This window comes from Micromonas pusilla (genome assembly GCF_000151265.4).
Source record: "Micromonas pusilla CCMP1545 genomic scaffold MICPUCscaffold_19, whole genome shotgun sequence".
In the NCBI taxonomy this organism is placed as follows: Eukaryota; Viridiplantae; Chlorophyta; class Mamiellophyceae; order Mamiellales; family Mamiellaceae; genus Micromonas; species Micromonas pusilla.
The window spans coordinates 107809-135598 of NW_003315900.1; the positions used below are offsets into that span (position 1 = coordinate 107809).

At 47.4% G+C, this 27790-nt stretch overlaps 10 protein-coding genes across 10 annotated transcripts; 5 read left to right on the plus strand and 5 right to left on the minus strand.

Annotated features, from left to right (window-relative positions):
- Nucleotides 1–1601: 1601 nt before the first annotated feature.
- On the minus strand, nt 1602–3886 carry MICPUCDRAFT_66058 (uncharacterized protein; the record flags this gene model as incomplete). Its single annotated transcript, XM_003064909.1, has 3 exons — nt 1602–1647; nt 1707–2038; nt 2095–3886. The coding sequence occupies one exon, from the start codon at nt 3884–3886 to the stop codon at nt 2726–2728; it is 1161 nt and encodes a 386-aa protein (XP_003064955.1). The 3' UTR covers nt 1602–1647; nt 1707–2038; nt 2095–2725.
- Nucleotides 3887–5326: 1440 nt separating this feature from the next.
- On the minus strand, nt 5327–7112 carry MICPUCDRAFT_54896 (uncharacterized protein). Its single transcript, XM_003064910.1, has one exon. The coding sequence runs from the start codon at nt 6932–6934 to the stop codon at nt 5912–5914; it is 1023 nt and encodes a 340-aa protein (XP_003064956.1). The 5' UTR covers nt 6935–7112; the 3' UTR covers nt 5327–5911.
- Nucleotides 7113–8125: 1013 nt separating this feature from the next.
- On the minus strand, nt 8126–11185 carry MICPUCDRAFT_54898 (uncharacterized protein). The gene has a single exon (XM_003064911.1). It carries the CDS (start codon nt 10692–10694, stop codon nt 8583–8585), a length of 2112 nt encoding a protein of 703 aa, XP_003064957.1. The 5' UTR covers nt 10695–11185; the 3' UTR covers nt 8126–8582.
- A 539-nt stretch (nt 11186–11724) lies between these two features.
- MICPUCDRAFT_49346 (uncharacterized protein) lies at nt 11725–13730 on the plus strand (the record flags this gene model as incomplete). Its single annotated transcript, XM_003064860.1, has 2 exons — nt 11725–12565; nt 12633–13730. The coding sequence occupies exons 1-2, from the start codon at nt 12299–12301 to the stop codon at nt 13728–13730; spliced, it is 1365 nt and encodes a 454-aa protein (XP_003064906.1). The 5' UTR covers nt 11725–12298.
- A 492-nt stretch (nt 13731–14222) lies between these two features.
- Nucleotides 14223–16481, plus strand: MICPUCDRAFT_66071 (uncharacterized protein). The gene has a single exon (XM_003064861.1). The coding sequence runs from the start codon at nt 14396–14398 to the stop codon at nt 15575–15577; it is 1182 nt and encodes a 393-aa protein (XP_003064907.1). The 5' UTR covers nt 14223–14395; the 3' UTR covers nt 15578–16481.
- A 593-nt stretch (nt 16482–17074) lies between these two features.
- Nucleotides 17075–18919, plus strand: MICPUCDRAFT_54903 (uncharacterized protein). The gene is made up of 2 exons (XM_003064862.1): nt 17075–18019; nt 18212–18919. The coding sequence occupies exons 1-2, from the start codon at nt 17461–17463 to the stop codon at nt 18751–18753; spliced, it is 1101 nt and encodes a 366-aa protein (XP_003064908.1). The 5' UTR covers nt 17075–17460; the 3' UTR covers nt 18754–18919.
- A 1318-nt stretch (nt 18920–20237) lies between these two features.
- MICPUCDRAFT_66074 (uncharacterized protein) lies at nt 20238–21568 on the minus strand (the record flags this gene model as incomplete). The annotated part of the gene is made up of 1 exon (XM_003064912.1): nt 20238–21568. One exon carries the CDS (start codon nt 21566–21568, stop codon nt 20327–20329), a length of 1242 nt encoding a protein of 413 aa, XP_003064958.1. The 3' UTR covers nt 20238–20326.
- Nucleotides 21569–23135: 1567 nt separating this feature from the next.
- On the minus strand, nt 23136–24209 carry MICPUCDRAFT_54905 (uncharacterized protein; the record flags this gene model as incomplete). The annotated part of the gene is made up of 1 exon (XM_003064913.1): nt 23136–24209. One exon carries the CDS (start codon nt 24207–24209, stop codon nt 23136–23138), a length of 1074 nt encoding a protein of 357 aa, XP_003064959.1.
- A 158-nt stretch (nt 24210–24367) lies between these two features.
- MICPUCDRAFT_54906 (transcriptional coactivator p15) lies at nt 24368–25354 on the plus strand (the record flags this gene model as incomplete). Its single annotated transcript, XM_003064863.1, has 1 exon — nt 24368–25354. One exon carries the CDS (start codon nt 24368–24370, stop codon nt 25352–25354), a length of 987 nt encoding a protein of 328 aa, XP_003064909.1.
- Nucleotides 25355–26179: 825 nt separating this feature from the next.
- MICPUCDRAFT_54907 (uncharacterized protein) lies at nt 26180–27072 on the plus strand (the record flags this gene model as incomplete). Its single annotated transcript, XM_003064864.1, has 1 exon — nt 26180–27072. The coding sequence occupies one exon, from the start codon at nt 26180–26182 to the stop codon at nt 26705–26707; it is 528 nt and encodes a 175-aa protein (XP_003064910.1). The 3' UTR covers nt 26708–27072.
- Nucleotides 27073–27790: the final 718 nt, after the last annotated feature.

The window sequence follows — 27790 nt, forward strand, 5'->3', positions numbered from 1 at the left end:
GGCATGCTCTCTCTGATAAATTATTAGAGAATTTGATCCAGAACTGAAACAAAGCAAATCAGAACCGTGTATCTATTATAAAATCACCAAAGACTGCATATTTGTGCTGTCAGTGCATGTAGATGATTACCTGTTTGGATACAACAGCAAAGAATACATGCAGGGCTTTGTGGCACATTTTAACAAAACCATAAAGATGACAGTGCAACCAAGCATCAACTTTATTTTGCAAATGAAACTTGAATGGTCTGATAATTCAGTGACTTTATCACAGAACAGACAAATAGAAGCTCTTGTCAACAAGTTTGGTGTCAACGGAGCAGGTAGAACATACAAAACGCCAATGGATGGAAAAGCTTTGTCTGATCCAACCTTAAGGGCTGGTGATCCAAAGAATCTTCCAGACGTACCTTACCGTGGACTTGTATGCGCATTATTATTTATTGCAAGATACACAAGACCAGACATAATGTTTGCAGTTTGTTTCTTATGCAGATATTTGAGCAACTACACTGATGCACATTGGAAAGCAGCAAAAAGAATACTGATTTACCTCAAAAATACCACCGATATCAAACTGAAACACACTAAAATTCCAAATGCAAAACCTCTGGAAGTGTATACAGATTCGGATTGGGCAGGATGTCAAGAATCAAGACGATCGACATCTGGAGGAGTAATCTTTGCCTATGGGAACCCAGTGGCTTGGTATTCAGAAAAGCAAGGTTGCGTGACTGGATCAAGCAGTGAAGCAGAATATGTCGCATTAAACTCAGCGTTGAAGGAAGGTAATTACTTCATTAATCTCATGCAACAGGAAATGGGAATAAAGATCACACCAGCTGCAGCTCATATATACAATATAGGGGCTGGATTTATGGCTGAGCAGAAAATCTGCAACAAGCGATCAAAGCATATTGATATTAAATATCATTATTGCAGAGAACAGGTTCAAGAGTTTAAAAACTTTGACCTGAACTATGTCCCAACTGGAGATAACGTGAGTGACATTTTCACCAAACCTTTAGATGCACCAGTACACCATAAACACCGCAACTCTACAATGAAGTGGGAGAGCCAAGATTCAGGAGCTCAGGAGTGACAACGATTCAAGAGAGGCTATCGTTATATCACATAATGTACGCATAAGTGTACAGTACGTGTACTGAATAGCAATCACTCCGAGATAGATAATGCTCAGAATTCTAGATAGCTCAACACACTTTAAGTGACACAAAGCACGCTAAACGGCGTACTTTATTAATAACTGAAGGTACCTTCGAAGGTACTTTCGTACTTTCGAAAGTACTTTCGTACGAAATAAAGTACTTACTTATGCTTACGAAGGTACGAAAGTACAAAGTTCTTTCGAAAGTACGAAAGTACGAAAGTACTTTCGAAAGTACTAAAGTACGAAATAAAGTACTTTCGTACTTTAGTACGTACGAAAGTACGAAAGCACCTTCGTACGAAGGTACCTAACAAGGTACGAAAGTACTTTCGAAAGTACGAAACTTTCGTACTTTCGTACGAAAGTACTTCCGTACTTTTATACGAAGGTAGTAACTTACCTTGCTACCTGCCTTCTTATGTGGCTATGAACCTCCGAAGGTAGCTAAATATGATAGTTTGCGGCTACCTTCGAAGGTAAGAAGTGTTGATATGCGAGTTCGAGCTTTCATGTTATGATCACCATATATTTCTAGGAATATATATTGAGACACCCCCTTGACGGAACTTGGAAGGCAGATTTTTTTATTTTATTTATTTTCTCATATTTAGAGAATTCTGCTCCTTGTGGGGTTCGAACCTAGGACCTTTTCTTTTAAGATCAGGATATTTTCCCACTGCTGATCACACACTAATAAACATTATTAACCCATATATCTAACTGAGTGTTTGTTGATATCAAAGTCTAAAGTCTACAGCAAGTAGACGCCGAAGATAGCTGCATGTCCGGCTGCTTGTTAAATGCACCGAATGAAGCCGAAGCGTTGCTTCACTCGTGGGATGAACTTGAGGTGGAGCACAAAAAAAGGTACGAAACTGGAAGACTTAGCGAGTAAATTCGTTTTTTAACTATTTTTTTCACAGGGGTAACTCGCGATTTTAGAAAAAAAAATACGAAAGTACTTCCGGAAGTATGCGTATTCATTCTAAATCGCAAAAAAAAAACGTGCCTTCGTGCGCGCCAACGCGCTTTCGCGGCGTCGATTGATTTGAAACTTCGTCACGATGTTGTCTATTACGTCGCTGATGCTCTCTCAAAGTTTCGCGATTTTACTCGTGAGAGGTCTATAAGGAAAACGATTTTCGGACCACTCTGCGACTTTTTCAAAATCAAGACCTGCACACTGAGACCTAAACTCGCTAGCTTCCCTCGTTGCGGTATGGGGGCGGCTTTTCTTGACGGGATCAGTTCGATGAGACGACGACATGGAATGATTTTGACACTTGATGTGCATGCCCTTGCGACGCTAGACACCTCGAGTAAGCTTTCGAAATATCTACAAGAAGTCTCGAGCTCTTACATGTTAAGACAAGGTCTTACATCTGCGCGGAACTATAGTCGTCAAGCCGATGCCGAGAACAGAAACGAGGTCAGCGACATCGAAGAACAATTCTGCTTGCATTCTGGCCGGTTTCATTCCCATATTCCTGTTACTTTTCCAACTAAGTAACTGCGCTTCTCGCGAGTGCTAAAACATATCCGAATCGCTGACGATCATCTTCCGTGGGGTATCAGTCTTTGTTCATATTTTGTATCATTAAGACGAGTAACGTTAATCCATACATTTCTGTTGTCCTCGAGGCGGACATCTGGAAATTCACTGCAGAACTCGAATACACGTAAGTGAACAAGGTACCGGAACCAAAGTCGTATCTCGTTGCTATTTTCTTTAACGCCGTTCACAAACCGACAATATACTAATAGTGTAGAATCATCTTGCATGAATATCGCGTTCATTACGTCGGACCCTGGAAGACTGATAAGCATTTTCGTTCGACTCATCAGTTCTACTTGATTTCCAACTGAGTAGTCTTCCAGGCAGGCAATAAGGACGTCGAGTTCTTTAAAAGTTCGGGCTGCGGCCAGTTTCAGCTCATTAATGTTATCGATGTTTGTAAGATGGTCCCCAGACCTTTTCTCCATGATGACAAGTTTGTCCGGATTTTCTTTTTCTTTTGACGGATACTTCATGTAAAATTTATTTCTGAAGGCTTTCGCGTCAGCTGAAAACACTGGAGACGAAAGATATGCAAGGTCCTCATCAACGTAAGAGAATCCGCTCATTCCGAAATACACGTGATCATAGCATATAATTCTGGACTCAACTTCAGTTTTCAAGTTGAGATCGAAAACCTCCCCATTCTTGACTAATGCATCAAAATAATCATCGCATCGTGGTCTACTCGGACGATCGACGTACAAGTCACTCTCATGACCGAGTCGATCAGAATTCGGCGCATATTTCTGCATCATTCGAAATGCAGGCCAAACTTCGTCTCCTAGGATGTGTCCGCAGTTATTGTCAACGTACCGCTCTATGAGAAAAGCTTTGCTTCTGCGTCTTGACGTGGTCAGAATAGATATGTCCAGAGCCCTGACATTCAAAGCTACACTGCCGTTTCTTCGTAGTCTCACACTGAGCAGCGCTCTTTCGACAATAGGCACCGATGCACTGCCAATAACGAACAGAGTTCTGTTGTTTGCAACACACGCCTCGCTGATATCGCAAGAGTTCGAATCGCACGTCATTATCGTCGAATGAAGCATGGGAAGTATTTCCCTGCCAAAGGACTGTGTAAGGCGTGGTATGGATAACAGGGAGACAAATAAAAAGCAAGTTGCAAGTTTTAGCAGTTGAAACCGTGATCGTGACATCCCTCGCTAAGAAGTCGTCACGTCCTCAAAATTCGAGGTAGGTATAAACTATAAACTACAGTATAGTACTAAAAAGTACCATAAAACTATTTAGACTATTTATACTTTCGTACTTTCGTACTTTCGTACCTTCGTACGAAAGTACTTTCGTACCTTCGTACTTTCGTACTTATTTCGTACGGAAATAAACAACTTAAATTTTTACCTGCGGTACCTTCGAAGGTACTGTACATACATGCACAGTTGCACACGTACACGTACTCAACTACTCATACACATACATAAACTACGAAGGTACGTAGCTACGTACGGAACGAAGTACTTTCGTACTTTCGTACTACTTCCGTACCTTCGAAGGTACTTTCGTACTTTCAGTTATTAAAGTACGCCGTTTAGCGTGCTTGTGTCAATTAAAAGTGTTGAGCTATCTAGAATTCTGAGCATTATCTATCTCGGAGTGATTGCTATTCAGTACACGTACTGTACACTTATGCGTACATTATGTGATATAACGATAGCCTCTCTTGAATCGTTGTCACTCCTGAGCTCCTGAATCTTGGCTCTCCCACTTCATTGTAGAGTTGCGGTGTTTATGGTGTACTGGTGCATCTAAAGGTTTGGTGAAAATGTCACTCACGTTATCTCCAGTTGGGACATAGTTCAGGTCAAAGTTTTTAAACTCTTGAACCTGTTCTCTGCAATAATGATATTTAATATCAATATGCTTTGATCGCTTGTTGCAGATTTTCTGCTCAGCCATAAATCCAGCCCCTATATTGTATATATGAGCTGCAGCTGGTGTGATCTTTATTCCCATTTCCTGTTGCATGAGATTAATGAAGTAACTACCTTCCTTCAACGCTGAGTTTAATGCGACATATTCTGCTTCACTGCTTGATCCAGTCACGCAACCTTGCTTTTCTGAATACCAAGCCACTGGGTTCCCACAGGCAAAGATTACTCCTCCAGATGTCGATCGTCTTGATTCTTGACATCCTGCCCAATAATCCGAATCTGTATACACTTCCAGAGGTTTTGCATTTGGAATTTTAGTGTGTTTCAGTTTGATATCGGTGGTATTTTTGAGGTAAATCAGTATTCTTTTTGCTGCTTTCCAATGTGCATCAGTGTAGTTGCTCAAATATCTGCATAAGAAACAAACTGCAAACATTATGTCTGGTCTTGTGTATCTTGCAATAAATAATAATGCGCATACAAGTCCACGGTAAGGTACGTCTGGAAGATTCTTTGGATCACCAGCCCTTAAGGTTGGATCAGACAAAGCTTTTCCATCCATTGGCGTTTTGTATGTTCTACCTGCTCCGTTGACACCAAACTTGTTGACAAGAGCTTCTATTTGTCTGTTCTGTGATAAAGTCACTGAATTATCAGACCATTCAAGTTTCATTTGCAAAATAAAGTTGATGCTTGGTTGCACTGTCATCTTTATGGTTTTGTTAAAATGTGCCACAAAGCCCTGCATGTATTCTTTGCTGTTGTATCCAAACAGGTAATCATCTACATGCACTGACAGCACAAATATGCAGTCTTTGGTGATTTTATAATAGATACACGGTTCTGATTTGCTTTGTTTCAGTTCTGGATCAAATTCTCTAATAATTTTATCAGAGAGAGCATGCCATTCATTGGCTGCTTGCTTTAAACCATACAGAGCTTTTAATAGCAGAACTATGGTTGATCCATGGAGTTTAAGTCCTTCTGGTAATCTTAAATAGATTTCCTCTGTCAGGGTGCTGTTTAAGAATGCTCCACTGACGTCTCCTGAAGCATATGCATTAGTCCAAAATGCAATATGAACACGATCAAGAGTCTTATTCCAGCTGTTTGTGGCGTTGGTGCAAAATTCTCGTTCCAGTCTACTCCGTATTGTTGGGAGAATCCTTTGGCTACTAATCTTGCTTTCCATTTCTCCACATCGCCCAGAGAGGTGAGTTTCCTCTTATAAACCATTCTAGACTCGGTAATATTCTTACCTTCTGGAACTTTATCGACTGCTGAAATGACTTATAAGTCCTCCATTTGTTTGAGTTCAGCTTCAGTCGCGGCCTTCCATTGTTCGGCCTCATCAGTTTTCTGCGATTCCTTGTATGTTGTGGGCTCAGGCTTATTGAGATATGTTTTGTTAAGTTTTTCAGATGCACTTGATATTGCACAAACTTGTGCACCTGAATGCTCAATGCCTCTCTCGCTGAAAAGGTCGTAGTTAAGCACTGCATTCACCTCTATGTCTTGTTTCCATGCTTGTGATGCAATTTTACAGTTATTGGGCAAGTCTTCCTTGTGGAATTTCAACTCACTGTCATCTGCTTCATACAAGACGCCATCGGTGAATCGCACTATTGTCCAAAGATTCTTTGAGTTTGGATTATGGGACAATATATATGCCGCATGCACAGTTTTCATTCTATCTTTGCCTGGTAGGGGTTTGCCCGGCAAAATTCGCATCCAATAAACCTCTGAAAGGAACGGTTGCACAGCAATCCTCAAGTCTTTAATCCTATATGGATTCTGACTATCCTTCTTATTCAGGAAATTCTGAAGCTTGCTGAACATTATCTTTAAATTCTTTTCAGATTTCTTTTTGAACATTGATGTTGCGAACATCCATCGAGCTTGTCCGGTGGATGGTTTTACCTTTATCAGCAAATGCGTGGTTGCATTTTCGCTGTCATGATACAAATCAAAATCCTGTACCACCTTAACCAGGAATTTTTCAGCTTCCTTTCCTTCGCAGAAATCTTCTGGCAGAGTTTCTCTGACCGAGAAGTCATGTGCATATGAGTGGTTATGCTTGCTTAGCACTTTCCCGTACTCATCCACGTTTTCAGTGCACTTACTGATGCTTCCTGTCTTGACAGTTTTGCTTACTCTGTCATACAGTTTATAGGAATCAGCAATTGTGGTCTCCGAATGTCCAACATACATAAAAGCTTTTGCTCTTGGATTGAGCTTTTGACCCAAACCTGTGTTGCTTTGCTTAGATATAAGTTCATACACTTCACAGCCAAATACTTTTACTTTGGTCATGTCAGGCTTGATACCATAGATTATTTCGTATGGACTTTTCTTCAAGTCATACTTCTGATGTGGAATCCGATTGTATAACCATACAGCATGTTCATATGCAAGTGGTCATTCTTCTTTTGGCATGTTTGCAGTATACATCATTGCTCGTGCCATGTCTCCCAGGGTTTCCCAGAGACGTTCAACTACTCCAGCTTGTTCATGGACTTCTCTTGCAATCTGGCGACAATCAATGTCATTATTTTTACAGACTGCATTCCATTCACTTCCAGTATACTCAGCAGCTTCACTGAGCATTACAGATATGCTATACCTTTCAGTAGGGTTCGAATGATTAATCTGTTGTTTCATCCAAGTTATAAAACTTTTAAAGCAACCTGTTACTTCATCTGAATTTCTAGTTTCCATGAAGTAAATCTTGCAGATTCTGGAAGCACTGTCTACAAATGCAATGATATATTTTTCCCCTTTTATTCCAGGGAACATGATGTAGTTTACATCTGTGTTTACCAGATGACCTACAATTTTAACCTCTTTTGAGAGTTTAGAATCCCGCTTTTGTGAGATTGGTTCCCCCCCTTGCTCTGCAGAATCTGTAACTTCCATTCCTTGCTCTATATCCTGAGGCAGTTGTTGAATACTATATATGGATTGGTTACCAGGGATGATCATTGTATTCGCCGTCCTCCGGGGAAGACCCCCATCTTCAGGATTGACCCCTTTGGCCACTTGATGCTCACCATCCTTCGGTGGAATTCGGGTACTACATTTGGCGTACCTGACTTGCTCCGGGACGTGAGTCCCCGCCTTAGGATGAAGCATGGCAGTATACCAGGGTCGTTTCGGAGCTCTGGATGTTACAATGCGTTTCGCTTTTGTAATATTGCAGGCTGGACACACTGTGAAGCACTGTCTACAAATGCAATGATATATTTTTTCCTAAGAATCTCCTTAGAATCTCTTGAGAGACGCGCAAGTATGTTTGTTGACTGCGCTTAGTTTTAAGTCTAGCTTTTAAGACTGTAGTAGCTACCTTGGGTACATACGTAGCTACGTACGTAGCTACGTACCTACCAGGGGTTATAACTTTTAATAGTATTAAATAATGAGTAAGTAAAAGTTTACTTAGTTTTTCGAAAGGCGAAGACTTTTGCGGGTCGAGCAAAATTAGACCGTCGATTGTGAGTTAAAACTGCGGTACCTTGAAATATTTATTTATTTACCTTTTTTTCCGGCAGTCGTGTATTTACTTAGTGTCGAAATTTTAGTAATAAGTTATCCCCTGGTACCTACGTAGCTAGCTAGCTACGTACTTTTGTACGAAAGTACTACGTAGTACGTAGCTAACGTTTTACTGTAACCGGTGTGTTCATATGCGGGTTCAAATAAAACTCAGCAGGCTCGCAAGTTACGATCTCAATATTTATAGGCACTGTCTTCGAAGACACGCGCGGCATCGATGATGGCGCATACTATCCACTGAAGAAGAAGAAAAAAAGGAGCCGCCTGGTCTCACTTTTCCCAGCTCCTGCTTGTACATATCCCCAATACAAGGTGTTTCACAGCTGCTTTCGGGTTCAACTACCATTCTCATGGATCGTTCTGTATCATCATACGACGGCACGATCTGGAAAATAGTATCACGTTGTGATTAAAGTTTCATCAGGACCGTTTTCCACCGTTCAACAACTTCCCTTTTGTGTTTTTCACTAAATTCTTGAAGAACTTGAATTTGCTTTCCAAAATCGGTACGTTCTATGACATCAGGCAGTGCTTCCCAACTATCAAAATATATAAAAACGTGTGCTAGTGTGGGATCATACCATTCTGACGCGTCAAGATTTTCTTTGTCGAAAGGAGGTGACCAGAAAATTTCCTCCTCCGCCAAAAGAAGTTTTTTGGAAGGGATGAAGTACGGTGTGCCTTGAGCAATCATTTCAAATAGGGCGAAATTAGACCAAGCATACGGAACGTGGATGATGCCCTTGAAGCCTTTTACGTCTAGCGGACCGGCATATCTTCCCCGATAACATCGAATGCCGAGTGTAGCACATTTCGTCGGCGTTCGTTCATCGTTGTGATATGGCGGAATAAAAAATGTGGTGCTCTTGTCAACTGTTAAAGGTACTTTTCCCCCACCATCTTTTTTCACTACAAGTGAGTGCAAGTAGCCGTGCCCGGACGGTCGAATAACCTGTCGGCCGACCTCTACGTTTCTGACAGTGCGTGCGTATATATGCTCAAACGCAGTGTAGCACACGATTGCGGTCTTCGAAGAGAGCGCAGCTTTGCGAATAAGATTGTAATACTCCCTTGTTGGAAACTCTTCTGGGTGCTCGCCAGCGTAGCGTTCTGATTCTTCTTCAGAGACCTGCACAGCTGGTGGAGCGTGTGCGTAGTCGAATCGATTGCTTATCCATATCAGTAGTTTGCCTGGATAGCCATTTTGAAGAAAGATACGAGCTAAGGGAGTTGTATCTGAAGTTAAAACAACATCTGCCTGAAGAGCCCGTTCTTTCAGGAGATCCCAGTATTTAGCTGCTCGGCGGTGATTGATGTTGTATTTATCGTTGCCGTCTCCAGCTCCGTCCCATAACAATGAGTCAACCTCAATGTTAAGTTGCGACCCTACGAACTCGATTTCGTTGATACATCCCAAATGAAACGAAATGTGAAAGAGCTTAAGTCTAGGAGTCCATGAAATAGGTTTTGAATGGAAGGCAGCCACCATGTCATCGACTGTGTTTCGTAAAATGACCTGGTATTCAGATTTCACGAGCGAAAAACCATGTTCAAGAAAATAATCAATAGAATATTTTGCTTTACCGTACGTATCGCCTGGAGGTTCACCATATTGCTTAGGCGCTAAGTTGCGAACGTCGTCGATCAAGATCAAGCCGCCAGGCTTAACGAGTTGTCTTTCAACAACATATTTTGCTTCTTCGAGGTGCAACTCTGCCGTCACTTCGACAGGTGTCATATCGCCGGTATCAAGGTAAAGCAAGTCGATTTGACCATATTTCCTGGTATCATATTCCTTGAAAAAGTCGAGTGATGATTTCGCAACGTAGCTGGTGTACTGCGCACATTCTGTTGTCATTATTTTCGAACGCACTATGTGAGCCTCGAGCAGATCCACAGTGAACATGTGCCCTTTTCTTAAATATTTAGAGAGCGAAGTGCACGCAAGATGCGTGAAATGGCCTGCGCCCCAATCCCAGTCTTCGGGGTTGTCAGGGTGCCACCACTTGGGGTCATCCAAGTTACAGCCTGGTGCACTGCCGTGCTGAAACGAGCGAGAAGTCCCAACCTCGACAACGACCTTGCCCTCTCGCCTTTCGAAGTCGGCGAAAGCGTAGCTTAACGTGTGGAATCTTGAGAGAGGTGGGAGCGGGTAACGTCCTGGTCCCGAATGCGTAAAGTCTTGACTTTCATATGTTCCCAGCGTTAAATATCTCTCGAAACGTTTGAGGTTTCGCACACTAGACCACTGTTCGTAGCCTACGTTGACAATTGGCTCTGAACAGCTCCACCTGTCAACGCCATATGAGGCGGATGCAAAGTTCGGTGCTAGGCCGTTACAAGGAATGAACTTCTCTGACGCTGAGATATCGTCTGTTACCGTAGCCACCAGTTCACGCAATTCATTATCGTTGTCCAGTCGAAACCACCGTACAAGAAATAAGGCGACGAGAGAGGCAACTAAAAGGAACAGAAGTTTCTCGTTCGAATTTCGGCGAGAGCATCGTGACGACAAATTCATCGATATTGATGACGGTCGTAGAAAAGGCAAAGACTGCGACAGAAAATCGAAGGAAAAAGGTCGTATCACGAGAGTCTACGCGCACTCGTCGTAGACTTCATTCGCAAGTAACGTGCGTGTAGCGTGAGAGCGTGTTTCGCGCGATGCTCATCGAGTGTTTTTTTCAGCAGCGCAATCTAAGTGCAAAATACGCAAGTATGTGTAGTTGTATACAGCTGTACATACACGTATTTCCGCAAGTACTTTCGTACGAAGGTACTTTCGTACGAAGGTACTTCCGTACTATGGTACTACTACTACGTACGTACTATATATATATATATATATATATATATATATATATAAAGAGTATCTTGTATCCACTCAAAACATAACATGCCAAGTGCAAAATACTCAAGAGTTTTATCTACGTGTACAGCTGAACACGTACTCAAACATGCCAAGCGCAAAATACTCAAGAGTAGTTGTACAACTGTACAGTATTCTACTTCCGGAATATCCGAAAACTCACCAAATTCTATCTACTCAAAAAATATGATACTTGTAACTAAATACTCTAGGGCTATTTTATACAGTAGCTCTATCTACAACGTTGTACTCACTTGGGAATATTTCTTTGAGTAAATTACCCCTTTAGACCCGGTGTGTAGTTCACTACACATATTTCCGGGGTCAAGCCGAGCGACGCGAGCTCCGTTCACCGTGAAACTCTCCAGTTTCAATCCCAGGGGCCGAAAGCATTTTTGAAAGGCAAACCTTCGAGCCCCGCGGCTGAAGAGCTCCTCTCCTCGCGAGCGCGCGTCACACGACGCCATCGCGCGCACGCTTTCTTTGAAATCAATCGCGAAGGCTTGTGTAGTTTACTACACAAGATCACTGTTGCACCCCCGAGTGGTTGCGCGGCATGAGCGGCACTCCTCGCACGACGCCGGTCGGCGTATGGGCGGGCTTCGCTAGAGTCGCCGGAGTGGTCAAGTCTCCCGTGCGTGGCCTCGCCCAGAGACTGTTTTCGTCGCCGAACGACGCCGATCCGCCCGCGTCGATGGACGGAGGGGAAGAAGAGACCCCTGTAACAGACGCCGCGGACTTCGATGCGCGGGTTCCGGCCACTGAAGCCGCGAACGATTCCGCCGACGCCGCCGAAGATCCCCCGAGCGATACGGAAAGCGGCGACGACGACGTTCCTATCGCGAGCCTCGCCGCTCGAGGAGGTACGCCACGCGATCTCCGCGCCCCTTCCTCGTCCCGATTCAAATAAATATTCCCGCTCGTGACGCTTCCCCGCCCTCTCGCTTCCGTAGGTACCGGAGCGTCTTCCCGTGCGCGGGGACGCCCCAAGGGCAGCAAGAACAAAGCGAAGGCACCGGCGGCCCCGGGCGCCGCCGCGACGCTCTCGGAAACGACGACACCGAGGCAACCGGTGCGACTTTCACCGCTGCCCGCGCCAGGACGACGCTGTATGTGCAAAAACTTCCAGCACGCGCAGAACTTGATCCGCTAACGCTTCCTCCCTCTCCCCCGCCCTCCAACCTCGTTAGATCGTGACCCCGACACGCCATGTGATTGGTATAGCCCAGAGGAACCTTGAGGACTACGCCCCGGAGATGCGCGAGCTCGCCATGGCCGCCGCGGAGACGTCCGGTGGCCTCGTCGGCGCGCTCGCCGATGACGACATCGGCGCGGCCGGCGAGGGCGACGCAGGCGAGGAGGTTATGGATTCCGACGACGACGACATCGACATCGAGGCCGCGCTCGGCAGAGGCGACTACGCGGCCGCGGACCCGTACGAAGACATGCAAGAGGAGGAAGAGATTGAGGCGATTGAGGATCCGACGAGTAGGTTGTTAACTTTCCGTTTTCTCGGCGGGACCGTTTTCGAATTTCGATTTCGTTCGGTCATCATCTCACCTCCGTCCTCCACCGGCACCCTCCTCGAAGCGAATAAGGCTAAATGGTCACGGTGCGACGTTCATCTTCGATCGCAAGGCGGGCGAGACGGTCAAGGACATCGTGTTCGATCTCATCTCGGCGCTGCCTCACCACGGCTTTCACATCGCGACCGACAACTACTTCACGTCGCCTGGCTTGTTTCGATGGATCAACATGACGTTCAACATCAAGGTGCACGGCACGCTCCGACCGAACTACGGTATTTGCCCGGCATTTCGGGATCCGGCTGTGCGCGACGCCTTGGAGGCTCTAGGGGAGGGCGCGTTCGAGCCGCCACAGTACGGAGATAGCGGCTTGGTCCAGTGGCTGTGGATGGACAGCAGTCTCGTGAACTTCCTCTCGACGGTTCCGTCGCATCACGTCGATTCCACATCCACGTACTTGGACGTCACGCGTAGGATACCCGGCACGGGGTCAGTGACGCAACCCGCGCCGAGGGTTGCCTCGGACTACAACAAGCTGATGAAAGTTGTGGACAAGGTCTGCACGACGCGTGCGCGTTCTGCTTTATTTTCCTCTCTCCATCTCCTCTCCCCTCGACTCACGCCCCTCGACCCCATTCACCTTCGTCATCAGTGCGATCAAATGCGAGGGACGTACTCGGTGCAACGTCGGTGCAAAAAGTGGACGGGCGCGATCGTGTCGTGGGTGTTGGACGTCGTCGCCATCAACATCTACGCTCTGCTTCGAAAAGCTCGGGGCGATTTTGTGCAACAGGGGTTCAAGGTGGGCAAGTTGAATGCTCGCGACGCTGTTCAAAAGAAGCTCATAGCGGGGCTTCTAGCGCGTGGCTCGAGCACCCCTCCTGAATCCGGTGAGGGCGCCTCCGCGGTTCGGAAGCGAAAGCGTGCGAGCAAGGGCTCGGCGGGTCGGACGCCGTCGGGTGGTTCAGCTGCTCCAGTTGCCGCTGATTGCGTTAGTATTCCTCGCGACGTGGCCGCGCACTTCGTGATGGTCAAAGGCGGGAAGGGCGATTGCGCATGGTGCAAGGAGAAGCTTGACATTCGCAAGCAAACGTTCCAGCGGTGCAATCACAAGGATTGCGGTGTTTCCCTTCACACGAAGCTAGGGTGCTGGGGGAAGTAGCACAAAAAGTTCGTCGGACCGGTCTGCTCTCCGGTCGCCGTGGAGGCGTAAGGCCGTGTACTCGTTTCTCAACTCGTTTACATGTTTAATATGATGTCAAGTGATTCCGAACTCCCCGCGCCGTCGTCGCGCCGCTACCCGAACCGGGGATCGGCGTCCGAGCGCGAAAAGGCGTATTCTGCGAGAATACGCGGCCAATTCTGAATAAATGCTCATACGGGATTATTTTATCGGCGGTGTGTAGTTTACTACACGAAAATGCTCGGGTCTAAAGTGAATAAAACAGGGTCTGATAGCTCGTAGTATTACGAGTAGTGTAGGAGTGTACTGTACAGCTGTACACAAAGCTACGAAATCGCGTGTTCACTCGCCTGAGTATTTACAGCATATTTTTAATGAAAATTTCTGTCGTTCGAGTACGTGTACTACACGTACACGTGTACACATAAGAGCTTTATGAGCTGACGATGAAGTTTTACTCTAAAGCTGAAAGGCAGTTTAAGCGTTGCTTCGTTGCAATCCGCAAAATTGGCTGGCTTGTCGACGTGAGAACTTTCCGAGCTGCACGGCGTTGTTTATTTAGGTAAAGCTCTTCGAGTCGCCTTGCAGAAATCGCCGCCTTTGGCAACCTCTCCACATGTACATATAGTCGCGCTTTCTTTCGAATGGCAAACGAGAACAGACAAGGATGCAGAGGAAGACGAAAGAAAAGAACTAGAAACGTAAGAACGATTCTCTACACACTGTTGACTTGTGCTCTTGGGTGGTTCCTAACCTACGTATCTAGCCACGCGAGTGAAAGAGGGTTCCGAGCGAGAAAACTTCCTCGCGGCAAGTGCAAAACTTTCGTGTTTAGCGAAACAGCACGAGGAAACTCAGCACTGTTTTTTCGACACGGAACGTTAAAGTGTACTGGCGAGAAATTCGGTCGTTTAGGAAACCGACTCATGATAATTACGAACATGATTAACTTTGCGGAAAAGAATTGCTGTAACGTCTTGGTTGACGAAGATGTGGTTCCTGGGTGGAATCCGGCCCCACTGTTCTTGAGGCAGGTGTCGTTGTGCGATTTGGCGCATACAGAAAAAATGACTTGCACTCCTAAAAGTCGCTTTGACTGGTTCTTTCAAGGCCTTGATCCTCCAAATTTTCTACCTGTCCAACTTGGTGACTGTGCACTACAAAGTCTGAAAACATATTTTAAAATTGACGAACGTAGCGCCTTGGGAGAACAATGCCCAACTTCCCCCCACGCGGTGTTGCATGTCCGAGCAGGCGATATAGTAGCCGGGACATACGATTCAATTTCAGGGACGTACCATCCGTCTCCGGGAGTCCACCCAGACTATTGGGTGTATCCAACCTCGTATTACACGTCGGCGATTCGAGAGATTCGTCGACAGAGCGACAAGAAAATCTACGTAATTTGTGAGAACATGGATAATCCTTCATGTGAATTTTTCGCCAAAATATCAGGAGTATATACGAACATCGAATTTCGCGTTGGGCGTGCACTACTAGACGACTTGCATATCCTGCTATGTGCAAGTGAAGTCGCAACATCATTCGGGAGCTTTCAGCTTATTTTTGGTCTCTCAGAAAAGATTGAAAAACTTCACACCTTCGTTCTCGAGGAGCCGCCCGACAAGAAATGCTTAACTCACTTATCGTCGAGCTTTTACAGCAACTTATTCGTGCCCCAAGCGGTCTTCCACTGGATTACAGACTCGGCAGAGCGAAAGTCGTTTTCGCAGGCAGTGAAACCGTGGCACAATACAGCACTTCAACGTCACATAATCGACGCTAATCGTTCGATCACTACGTGTTCATCACGTATTTTGCTGTGAAGGGTTCGCGATCCTTAAAAGATGGATCTCTTGAAATCTTAGTAGCAAGCTTGGTGTCAGCGCTCGAAGATGCGATCGCTGACTTCGATCGAACTCTTTTGGGGAGACACACTCTCTTGGTCGCTGTGCCAACAGCAGTAAGACACAGCTCCCCCCTCGCAGTCATGGTTGGATGAGTGTTGGATGTGCGTAGTTCACATCGTACGCAGATTATCGCTTCGCGATAGTCAACGAGAGCCAGCTCGAGCCAGCTTATGTGACAGAAAAGATTGTGTCCGCTATCAGCAGTGCTGCGATTCTTAGGAGACTGCAAAGCTGCACGCGTATTGTTACTCTGGTCAAACGCACCATACCTGGATGTTAACACATTTTGGCAATTAAAAAACCACTCGTTCAAGAATGGGCGTCCGAACAGGTCTGTCTGGCTCGTCGCAGCAAGGTACGTTCACGAATTCGATACAGATCCCGACAGACCCGCAAACGACCTCAACGAATTCGCCGCGAAAGACGCTCACGTGGGCGAGACATTCACGCGCGGTTGCTGAAGAAATTCGAGGTGACCTCAATCGAAGTGCGAACTGTCAGAAAGTGTCACGACCTCTACGAGGAAAGGATGAATTATGCTTCTAGCTTGATAGATGTGCATGTGCAGTGGAATCACGGCATATGATGCCCTCTCCATCTCATTTCGATATCGCCAAAAAACTTTCACCCTTGAGCTTTGGAACTGGATTCGAAGCCGAAAAGCTTCACGCCTCGATCCCGAGCAGTCGGGTCAACGGCGGCGCCGCTACTTTAGCTTGGCGTTAAATTATGTCAAGCAATTTCCGTACGCATCTACGGAAGCATCGCTCGGATATGATACTATACTTTATAATATCATACTTCCGGAAATAATAATACTTCATTCGTTCGTTCCATTATCCGTAGTTGTACATGGTACAAACAATTTAGTGTAACGTGTAGATCCGTCCAGTGCTCCACGTGTAGTCGCTCGTGTACATGTGTAGTTGTGTACCTGAAGTACATGAAGACAAACAAGACAAACATTATTTTATGTAGCCCTACGCGGAAGTACTTTCGTACTTTCGTGCCTTCGTAGATCTGTACAACCTACTGTTGATATGCGAGTTCAAAACTCAGGCTTTCATGTTTATACACTCACCATATATTTCTAGGTAAATTGAGACCTACCTTCGTACGAAGGTAGAAAGTACGAAAGTACTTTCGTACTACTTTCGTACAAGGTCGGTACAACTACTTTCGTACCTTCGAAGGTACTTTCGTACTTTCGTACTTTCGTACGAAAGTACTTTCGAAAGTACGAAGGTACGAAAGTACTTCCGTACAACGTACGGAACGAAGTACGAAAGTACTTTCGTACGAAAGTACTTCCGGAAGTACACGTAGATAAAACAGTGTATGTGTAACTGTATGTGTATAACTGTACGTGTATGTATACTGTACCTTCGTATCTGATTACAAAAAGACTGAGCTCTAACCCATCCGGGCAAAACATGTAAAAACAAGGTGTAGAATAGCTAGCTGGGTCCCAAATAAAAAATTTACAGAGGTTTCACCCAACATAAAGAATAATCGCTGTTCTGCGTAAAATCCGGTGAGCATTATCTTTCGGAGGCGACGTTGTGAAGTGCATTCACGGCTGTCGGGTAGGCGAATTGCAGCACAGTTGTGTATGACTGTGTGCGTTTTCTACAGTAGCGTCGCGTCGTTCGTTTTTTTGGTACACGCACTTCCGGAAGTACGTGTTGACGGTCGAGGGCGACCACGTTATTACTGGGCTGAAACTACGTGCATATCCCGAGTTCCTGCCCCCTGGTGGAATTTAAGCGGTCTTTCTGGCACCCACCGTTGCACCGTACATGCTCCAGTTCGAATCTGCGTTCACACGGAAGCAAGCGACTTTCGCGCTCGCTGTCATTCTGTCAGGGGCCGTATTTGGGTTGTATTTATGGGAAGCGTCGCCCCGCTCTATAGCTTTCGAACGGACCCAGTGCGCACCTTGGGTTACAAACCGGATGATTGTTATTGCGCACCACCAGTTCAGAGAAGCCACGTGGAATAACTATCAGAATGGGGTCGGGTACAACGGTGGGGAGGCTTATTGGTGCGCAGCGCTTGACTACACCTTGAAAAGGTTGGGCTTTCAAACGAAATTCTTCCAAAGCGTAGACACTTGGCTAGATGACGACAGCAATATTCAAGCTCTGCGGGAAGGCCGCGTGCACCGCGTCATCACGAACTCACTCTTCACATTTGGCGAAACAGCGAGCAAACTTCATCCGTCTTTGGATGATCCTCTCGTCCGTTGTCGTGTCCGCTCATATTGGGCTTTAGGCAGGGATTGGGAAGGCAACATCGGTACCTTGAGTTACGCACAGTCCCCCTATAACAGCTCAACCGTGCACGAGTGGGACTTGCGTGCTTCTTTGTCCGCGTGACCCGGGAGGCATGGGACTCCTATCATGTTTCCTCACAGTCTCGTCACTTTTGGTGAAAGTAGAACTCTAATAATTAAAGAACGCGCGCGACGTGGTATGATATTCGGCAAATAATCTCTTGGACACTGTCACACGCCTCTGCCTCCATTTGTTGAAAAGCTTGTTGACGCAGGATTTGAACTGCATACAAACTGCCCAAAAAGTACAGCACTCGAAGGATTGATCAATCACGGAAAGATTTCTCCGAGAGCGTTTGTCATGTTACTACGGAAGTCAGCGTTTGTAATTGGTTTAGGCCACCCTGTAGATAGTCCAACTCCTCTAGAAGCACTAGCAAACGGAGCCGCGTGGTTAAATCCAGTTTCTTTGGGGGAAACAGAGCGAAGATACGTAAAGAAAAGCAATGCACAGCATCGAGGTCTCAAGTTATTAGGCATGCCATATGTCTACAACGTCGTTTTGACAAATATGAGTAGCGTACTTCACGCAGCTGAGATGGCAGTGGCGAATCGTTTCCATAGTTTCGTTCCTTTCTGGAATCGTGTGGAAAGCGTATCTGCTCAAGTCTGCGCGAATTTACTAGAGTCTGACGCGCTATGCGACTGTGCGAGAGCGAAGAAGGTGAGAGACGACAGCATCGATTGTCGAGGGAGCTTCTATGCGACAAATAGCGACTTATTTGAAACTCACGATGTACTTTTCGCGCCTGTATGAAGGTGAGAAAGAGTGCAAGTGAATACGGAAGGTACGTACTACGACCCTGGTACTCAAGCAAAGAAATATTCCTCGAGTTGGCACCGCAGGGGGGGGGGGATCTAATATGCATGTACGTAGATATATCGGATATGTACAATAAAAAGTCACCACCAGCCATATCCTCGAAATTCTTAAAGCTCAAGTCCTCACTCTTGCTTTTCTTGAAGCCCTTACACTTGGTGATGTCCACCTGACATCCAGCCTTGCGCAACGCGTAAAGCTTACGCCCGCCAAGAATACGTACATCATTGTATTCCATATCGGTGACGTCAACAACGAAGCCTTTATATAAAAATAATTAATAGGCAGACATAGGCGTTTCAAGAACGTGCACCAGAGAATCGATGTGTGGAGCTGTGGACGGCTTCAGATTTACCACTTTTAATACTGTAAAATCATCGTCTCGCTCTGTAACATGTACGTGTACACTGTACAGCTGTACACGTAGTGTACAGCTGTACACCAGGGGTTATTGTAACTTTTACAGTAATAATACTGTAGTACTTTCGTACTAAAAAGGATATCATATCTACTACATACTGTACGTGTAAATTGTTACGTGTACAGTACTGTAAATAAATACCTTCGAAGGTACTTATGTTATTTTGGTGTGAAGGGGTGTAAAGTGGTGTGAAACCGGTAGATGGCGGTCGGTCGTAATACTATTTACCCTATGGTCGGACTTCTGTGGGGTAGGGGTTTCGCGGTCGATTCATCGATCGCCTTCTAACTTAAAGAGATAAAGAAGTGGGTCTTAGGTTTGGGGATGTCTATTTTAGACCAAAATGATAGAGGGTTCGCGGCCGTGACCGGAGCGAAGCGACCAAAGTTGTTTAGGGGATGTCTATTTTAGACCTAAATGATAGAGGGTTCGCGGCCGTGACCGGAGCGAAGCGACCAAAAGTTGTTTACACCCCACTAATATTACGTGATTTCGCCTACGGCATATGCACGTGAGATGAGTGAAGTCATATAAAGTTGTTTGAAACATGGGAAAAGTTCTGTAAAACCCTGAGATTTTACCTTTTTTGATGTGTCTGAAAAGCCATTTTTACAGAACTTTGTTGTACACGTACGTATTTACACAATATAAAAAATCCAAAAATCCAAAAATCCATCGACTCACAAGCATTTTCACCGAGATTTTTTTTTTTTTTTTTTTTTTTCTCGTAGAGTAACGACTAAACCATTGGATTTTTGGATTTTTGGATTTTATATGTTTTAAGTCTTATTAAAGTTACCTTCCCACACACACCGATGTTAAGTAAGACGAGTAAATGTGACGAAAATCACGGGAAGTGGGGGGAATCTCCTATCAATCTTCTATCAGCTCCTATCGTTTTTCTATGAAATGACTTTTTCACCACATCCGAAAGGGACGAGGTGAAAAAATTGGTTTCATTTTGGTTTAAAAATTGGGTTCATATGTACCGGATGTATGGCGAAAGTCTTAGCGATCGCATTTGTCGGGTTGTGTTTGACTTTCTCGCCATACTCTCGTGCGAGTTTTTCAGTCTTCTCTACCTGTTGTTTAGTATATACTTCGCAACCTCTCGTACCTTCGTATGCACGAAAAAGACGCCAGCCTCGGACGTGATGATAAAAAAACACCAAAGCACACGGGGGGAGCACAACCCTCCCCGCCCCGCACACGCCACTCCGCGCTCGGGTTCGGTCGCGCGCGACTCTCGTCGTTTCGAGTTCCGCCCGCGCGTCTCGTACGACCTCGGATCATCCCCCCCAACGGGCAACTTCTCGCGCGTCTGGGCCCCGGTTTCCAAAAAAGGATCCCCGAACCATGTCCACCGAAGACGACGTCGATCGCGCGCTCGTCGCGGAGGCTGTGCTTCCCACGTTCCGTATGAACATACGTGAACTCGAGACGGTAATTGAGCAATGCCAAAGCCGATTGGCCCAGCTCAGGGCGGAGAATGCGCAAGGCGACGACGACAGCGACGACGGAGATGTTGACGACGTTGGGGCCGAGCTCCAAGAAGCTGCGCGGGACGGCAACGTGGCGGTGGTCAAGGCGCTGATCGAGGCTGGCGCTGACGTCAACATGGCGCCTGACACTGGCTTTTGGCCAGGTCAGACGCCGCTGTACATTGCTGTTGAGTTTTGCAACAAGGCAGCGGTCTTGGCGCTGATCGAGGCCGGTGCGGACGTGAACAAGGGGAGGGATAATGGCGAGACGCCGCTGGACATAGCCGCTTGGAAGGGCCACGAGACAGTGGTCAAGGCGCTGATCGAGGCTGGCGCGGACGTCAACAAGGCAGACAACGACGGCAAGACGCCGCTGTACTCGGCCGCTAGATTCGGCCGCGAGGCGGTGGTCAAGGCGTTGGTGGACGCGGGCGCGGACGTCAACAAGGCATGCAACAACGGCGCGACGGCGCTGTACATCGCCGCTCAGGAAGGCCACGAGGCGGTGGTCAAGGCGCTGATCGAGGCCGGCGGCGCTGTCGCTGACTTCTTCCTCGCCATAATGGTCGGACGTGCGTACGACGTTCGAGCATTCATTGAGGCTGGCGCCGATGTTAACAAAGTGAATCGCGACAGTCTGACGCCGCTGCATTTGGCTACTGAGAAAGGCCATCAGGCTGTGGTCGATGCGCTGATCGAGGCTGGCGCGGACGTCAACAAGGCTGACAATAAAGGTCAGACGCCGCTGCATTTGGCTACTGAGAAAGGCCATCAGGCTGTGGTCGATGCGCTGATCGAGGCTGGCGCGGACGTCAACAAGGCTGACAATAAAGGTCAGACGCCGCTGCATTGGGCAGCTGATTATGGCTACGAATCGGTGGTCAAGGTGCTGATCGAGGCTGGTGCTGATATTAACAAGGCAGATAATGAAGGCAAAACACCAGTGCTCTGTTTAACAGAGAATTTGGACCAAAAAATGTACTTTGCCGCCGACCAGGGTGATGATTTGGTATCTATTGTCCGAGCGCTTATTGAGGCGGGTGCGGACGTGAACAAGGCGGATGGTGAGGGCTGGACGCCATTGTCCCTCGCTGGACATTATGGTCACGAGGGGCTTCTGCAGGCACTTGTGCAAGCAGGCGCAGAACAACTGATCGAGGCTGGTGCGGACGTCAACAAGGCGGATGATAACGGCAGCACGCTGCTATACATCGCCGCTCAGAAGGGCCAGGAGGCGGCGGTCAAGGCGCTGGTGGATGCTGGCGCGGACGTCGATAAGACGAACACGTATGCCAATCAGACGCCTCTGCACATAGCCGCTCAGGAGGGCCACAACGCGGTAGTCAAGGCGCTGATCAAGGCTGGCGCTGACGTCAACAAAGTGAATGGCGACAGTCTGACGCCGCTGCATTTGGCTACTGAGAAAGGCCATCAGGCTGTGGTCGATGCGCTGATCGAGGCTGGCGCGGACGTCAACAAGGCGGGCGATTCAGGTAGGACACCGCTGTATCAAGCCGCTCGGTACGGCCACGAGGCGGCGGTGAAGGCGCTGATCGAGGCTGGCGTGGACGTCAATGAGGCAAACAAGTATAGCCGGACGCCGTTGCACTCTGCCGCCTCATATGGTGGCGAGTCAGTGGTCGAGACATTGATTGAAGCTGGTGCGGAGGTGAACAAGGCGAGTGTTGATGGCGAGACGCCGCTGCACTGTGCCGCTGAGAATGGCCACGAGGCGGCGGTCAAGGTGCTGATCAAGGCCGGTGCGGACGTCAACAAGGCAAACAAAGACGGTGATACGCCGCTGTGCAAGGCCGCTCGGTACGGCCACGAGGCGGCGGTCAAGGCGTTGATCGAGGCTGGCGCGGACGTCAACAAGGCAGACAACGACGGCGAGACGCCGCTGTACTCGGCCGCTTCGAGTCGCCACGAGGCTGTGGTCGAGGCGCTGATCGTGGCCGGCGCGGACGTTAACAAGGCAAGTAACGACGGCACGACGCCGCTGTACGTGGTCGTTCGGTGTGGCGACGAGGAGGTGGTTAATGCGCTGATCGACGCTGGTGCTGACGTCAACAGGGCGGACAATAAAGGCACGACGCCGTTGTTAATGGCCGCCATCAATATCTGCTGGCTCACCCCGGAGGCTGTGGTCGAGGCATTGATCAAGGCTGGCGCGGACGTGAACAAGGCGAATGAAAACGGCGAGACACCGTTGAGCATGGCCATGACAAAAGGCCACGAGGCGGTGGCGCAGCTGCTGAGAGACGCGGGTGCGGAACATTGGGACTCGAGGGCTCCCTTTGAAGCTGCGGGTGACGCCGTCGAAATGAGAGTGCGGGTGCTGATCGAGGCTTGCGCTGATGTCAACAAGGCGGGGAACAACAAAACGGCAATACATATTTACAAAGTGATTTCAGCGTTCACTCTCGTCCCCTTTTCTTCCCCTTCACCTCGGTCGCCGCCCACATCACCTCATCCTCCCCGACGTCGCCATGCCACTGTGTGTCGATATCCGTCAGGTAAACGACGTAGTACCCGTGAATCAGCTCCGCTACGTACGGGACGAGCTCGCGATGGTGCTGGATCCTTGGACGGCAAGTCCACGGACGATATCTATCAGCCTCCGTCGGCGGGTGAAAGCGGTCGCGACATTCTTTGCCTTTCCGTTTCGCATAGTCGCGAGCCTTCTTGTCCAAACCGACGAGCTCGGCGAAGGCCTTTGTGGTGGCGTAGCCTGGACAGAACACTGCATCTGTCCTACCCTCTCTGCGCAGCACGTTTATAAACATGTTTTGTCCCTTCGCGCCGACGACGCGAAGCTTCGTGCGGACGAAATCCAACTCGAAGGCGCTCCTGAGGCTGCCCGTGAAGCCGCACTCGCCGATGAGCTTCATGACGTGACGGCGCGTCTCCTCTGGGACGTCCGGCAGCTCCCCGGTGAAATCTTTGGAGTCTCGCATACGGTGCTTGGCCGTGGCGATGAACCGCGCTACTGTTAAATACGCATCCTTCTCAACTTCGGTGCTCTTCGCGTCGGCGGCGAGGTGCATGAAACCCAACGCCTTCTTCGCGTTGATCTCACCGGTGATCAGCGCCGCGCGGAAGCTCTCGTAGTCCGGGGAAGATTTCAGGTTCGCGCATGCGTTCTGGTATTCCCTCAGCTGCGCCTCAGTGAAGTTCACCGGAAGTGTTGGGACGCCCTGGAGGACGCGCGTGCCATCCGTCGCGGACAGGTCGCCGGCTTCGATATCGCGCACGCGACGTTCGTAACCGTAAAGAGCGCTCATCGAAGTCGGTTTGCGTTTGAGCCCCGACAACTCGTCGCGCGTGACGTAAATCACCTTCGTCCGCGCCAAGCTTCTCATCGTCGGCGCGACGGTCGACCAGTTACGCGTCCCGCCGGGAAAGACGTAGACCGGTATGTTGGCTGGACCCGAGCGGTATGCTTTATATACTCCTCCGATATCCCGGGGGGTGCATTTCGTGCGCGCCATTCTGAGTGGCGGAAGACGAGTGTGCGGGCGAGCATGACCTTTCTTCGTTCGCGGTAAAATAGCCAAAAATAGAAATCAATCGAGTTCAGATCTTTACCTTTCTCACAAAACCTCGCCAACCGATGAACACGATCGCGCTTGGTTCTTCGTCAACTGACATGGCTTTCGCCGTCGCTGGAGTCGCACCCGCGGTCAGCATCATTAGCGCGCTGATCCTGAAGGCACAGAAAGTGAGCCAAGCGTGCAAGGAAATTAAGGGGCAAAAAAAACACCTTGAAAGCGACTGCGCATTCATTGAAACCCTCTTAGAACGGCTGAACGGCGAGGAACTTCAGACACTCAGGGAACCGAACCATCGGCTCGTGTTGGAGCTAGACAAATATCTCGATGACACTCGCGAGGTCCTGGGAAATATTTCGAGGCACAAAGAACAACGTGGCTGTTTCTCGTGTTGCCGTTCGAGCTGTTGTCGGGCCGAAACTGATTTGAGTAACATGAGTGACATCAAAGAGAGGCTCGCTTCTCACCTACGACTTCTCGGTTTCGACATTCAACTGGATGCGAATAAAGCGTTGGCCAAGGCTTTGCGGGACGGGCATGCGATTCAACAGAAGCTAGATGCCCAGGGCCAACAACTCGACGAGATCAGAGCAGTACTCGTGGAGGAAAACTCCTCATCAGTAAACGAGCCCATGGTCTTTAAGGACCAACCACCCGTGCCAGAGACTCGAGTATGTGCTCTCTCAAACAACCGCTTTTGCACGGTGAAGACCTATAAAGATGAATCTGTGGTTGATTTGCACGAGAGCTTCGAGAAGGGAGGTGAATGGATAAGGAAGAAGGGGATCCGTCTCACCCGGGGTGAGTGGGCTGCGCTTTGTGCAGCGATGGATGAGGTGACAAAAGCATGTGATGTCGTGTCCGAAAACGACATCGACATTTGTGATCTGTCCTCCCTCCGAAAGGCCAAGGTTGGTAGATATCGAGGTGAAGTGCGCATTGCCATCTTCGACTGGTACCAAGACTCGAAGAGCAAGCAACTGAGACCCTCAAAGACAGGCATATCTATGCCGATGGAACAGTGGAAGACGTTACAGGCGAATAGAGCTAAAGTCGACAACGCATTTCTAGGCGGCGCACAGTAACTTCTATGTCTTTGTTATTTTACACGCTCGTGCCGTCAAGCTGTGAGGCAATGTTTTCTACTGCATCGTTGTCTTCGCCTTGACCTTGCTCCTCTGCGTCACGTGGTTCAGGATCTCGGGCAAAAATAGCTTCCATGTCCTCATCCTTACTATCTCGATACTGCTGCACGACATCTTCGACGTCCTGCACCATGGGATAAAACAAGTAAGCCGCTCGTATCGCATCTTCGGCCGGTCTCGGAGCCCCGCCAAAGGTTACATCATATAGCTGTCTGTCATAGGTGCGAATAGCTCGACCATGATACTGGGAAAGCTTTGACACGGATTTAGCGGGGGCCAGGAACACGCTGACAGAAATCCAAGGATTGTCGTAACCCTCTCCGAGTTGCATGCACTGCACGCCGACGTCGACAACTCGACCACCTGGTGGCGGTGGTCCTCCGGGCTTCAAGTGCTCTTCGCGGCTGGGAAACTTAAACGCTTTCTTTGTGTTCAGGTTATCCCTTGAAGTCCCATGGATGGCAGCAGCATAACCTTCGAAAATCCGTTTAGATCTCATTCGAGGAAGCGGAGGGCTAATAATATTTACTTATTTATTTACTCATGTAGCTTTACACGTACTCGTGAAAAAAATACTTATTTAGTTACTCATAATAAGTCGGGAAAACCTCTACTCATTCACTCTAACTATTGGAAAAAATAGTTACTTAAGTATTACTTTCGTACTTTCGTACTTTCGTACTTATTTATTCATTTCTTGGCTGACTGACTACTCACTAAGTACTTATTTATTCATCAAAAGTACAAACTAGTACCTTCGTACTCATGTATTTATTTAGTGTCCAAATTTTAGAAAGTTATCCCCTGCTATATTTTATATTTTATAATAAAAATGGAGCAGTTCGTTGCGCGTACTTATGTTGTGCGACTGATTCAGTCACTTCTTCAATTTCATTTACAAGCAAATATTCTCCCTTCTTTACTAGACTACTAATCCAATTAACGGCGTGGTCTCTCGTGCCCTTCTCGTGTTCGTGGGTGTATGTAAAGTGTCCTTGGGGATGGAATTTATATACATTTACATGCGCGCTCTCAACTTCAACAATCTCTGAGCCTGCTTCAAAGCGTTCAACTTTACCAGCCGCATCCGCATCAAAACCACTAAAGCCAAAGCCAGTGTACTCCATTACAAATACATACGATTTATTTCAAGAATCTAAACCTCGTAGGTGTATGTCGCCTTTAAATTGTTTTACCTTTGGAGAGGATGGTTTTAGTGCAATGTCGTCACCTTTTTCGATCCACAAATGGGGAAATTTTGTAAAGTTATGCACCGCAGAACTTCTACAGTGATCATAAAGTTGTTTATAAGTGGCGTATTTCGTTCTCTCTGATCCTCCGACTGTGGTAAAGCTCCGTTTATCCTTGTCCCAGACCTTTACCTTTTTACAAAAACACTCCACAGGTGTGATGAAAGCATAAAGATGCTTTTCTCGCACTTGTGCCATAAGATCTGATTACAAAAAGACTGTGAGCGAAACCTGCACATACAGTACAACGTACAGTGCTACACAGTACACACTACACAGCTACACACTTGTATGCGACGATTTTCGTCAGCCAATCATATTACATAGCTACAATGCCTTAAAGTGGGCTACGTACTGTTTGGTTTGTAGTACTTTTCCCCGACTACTGTTCCTGATGGACAGTGGTCTATCGAGGATACGTCGATGAGTTCCTTGTGCGTGTTGTCTCTATTCAAGAGTGATGCTGTCGGGAAAACCCCGACAGTCTTTTATCTATCTATGTCTTTACGGAGATAGTACACTACTGGTGTACTGCACTAGTCAGAAGTACTTATTGTAGTACCTCTCTGTACTCACTCTCAAGGCACCCCCTACTTCTGGCATGCTGTACAGATCACTGGACACCAAGTGCTATTTCGAGTCTGCATCAGGGATGTGATTCATTATGAAATTCCTGTGCTTCTCGAATAGTCCTACTCCCAGTGCCTTAGTAAATATGTCTGCACACATCAGCTCAGTGCTTAGGTGTTGTACCCTGAAGTTCTTCTTATCCCGTACATGTTCTCTTACCCAATGGTAATGGTTCGCAATGTGAGCAGTTCTACTGTTGCTCATCAGCTGTTTAACCATTTCGATCGCTGCCTTATTGTCCTCGTGGACTAGGATGGGTGTGATTGGTATTTTCATGTCATCCTGCAGGAGGTTGACAAAATACATTCCCTGTTTGAAAGCTATACCGAAAGTTTTGTACTCCGACTCTGCGCTTGATGTTGATGAATCCTCCTGCTTCTGGCAGAACCAAGTGATAGCATTGCCATGGTACCGGAAAATTCCTCCACAGGTCGATGGTCCTTTCTTATCCAGGCTTGCGTCACAGACATCTCCACGTCTGAGTAGTTTCTGCACC

Bases quoted from the DNA above. Each gene is read 5' to 3' on its own strand.
- MICPUCDRAFT_54903 (XM_003064862.1), top strand. From the start codon at position 17,461: ATGCTCCAGTTCGAATCTGCGTTCACACGGAAGCAAGCGACTTTCGCG. The intron at 18,020-18,211 runs GTGCTTCTTTGT...TTGTTGACGCAG, and splicing joins CGTGCACGAGTGGGACTTGC to GATTTGAACTGCATACAAAC.
- MICPUCDRAFT_54898 (XM_003064911.1), bottom strand. From the start codon at position 10,694: ATGAATTTGTCGTCACGATGCTCTCGCCGAAATTCGAACGAGAAACTT.
- MICPUCDRAFT_54896 (XM_003064910.1), bottom strand. From the start codon at position 6,934: ATGACCAAAGTAAAAGTATTTGGCTGTGAAGTGTATGAACTTATATCT.
- MICPUCDRAFT_66071 (XM_003064861.1), top strand. From the start codon at position 14,396: ATGGCAAACGAGAACAGACAAGGATGCAGAGGAAGACGAAAGAAAAGA.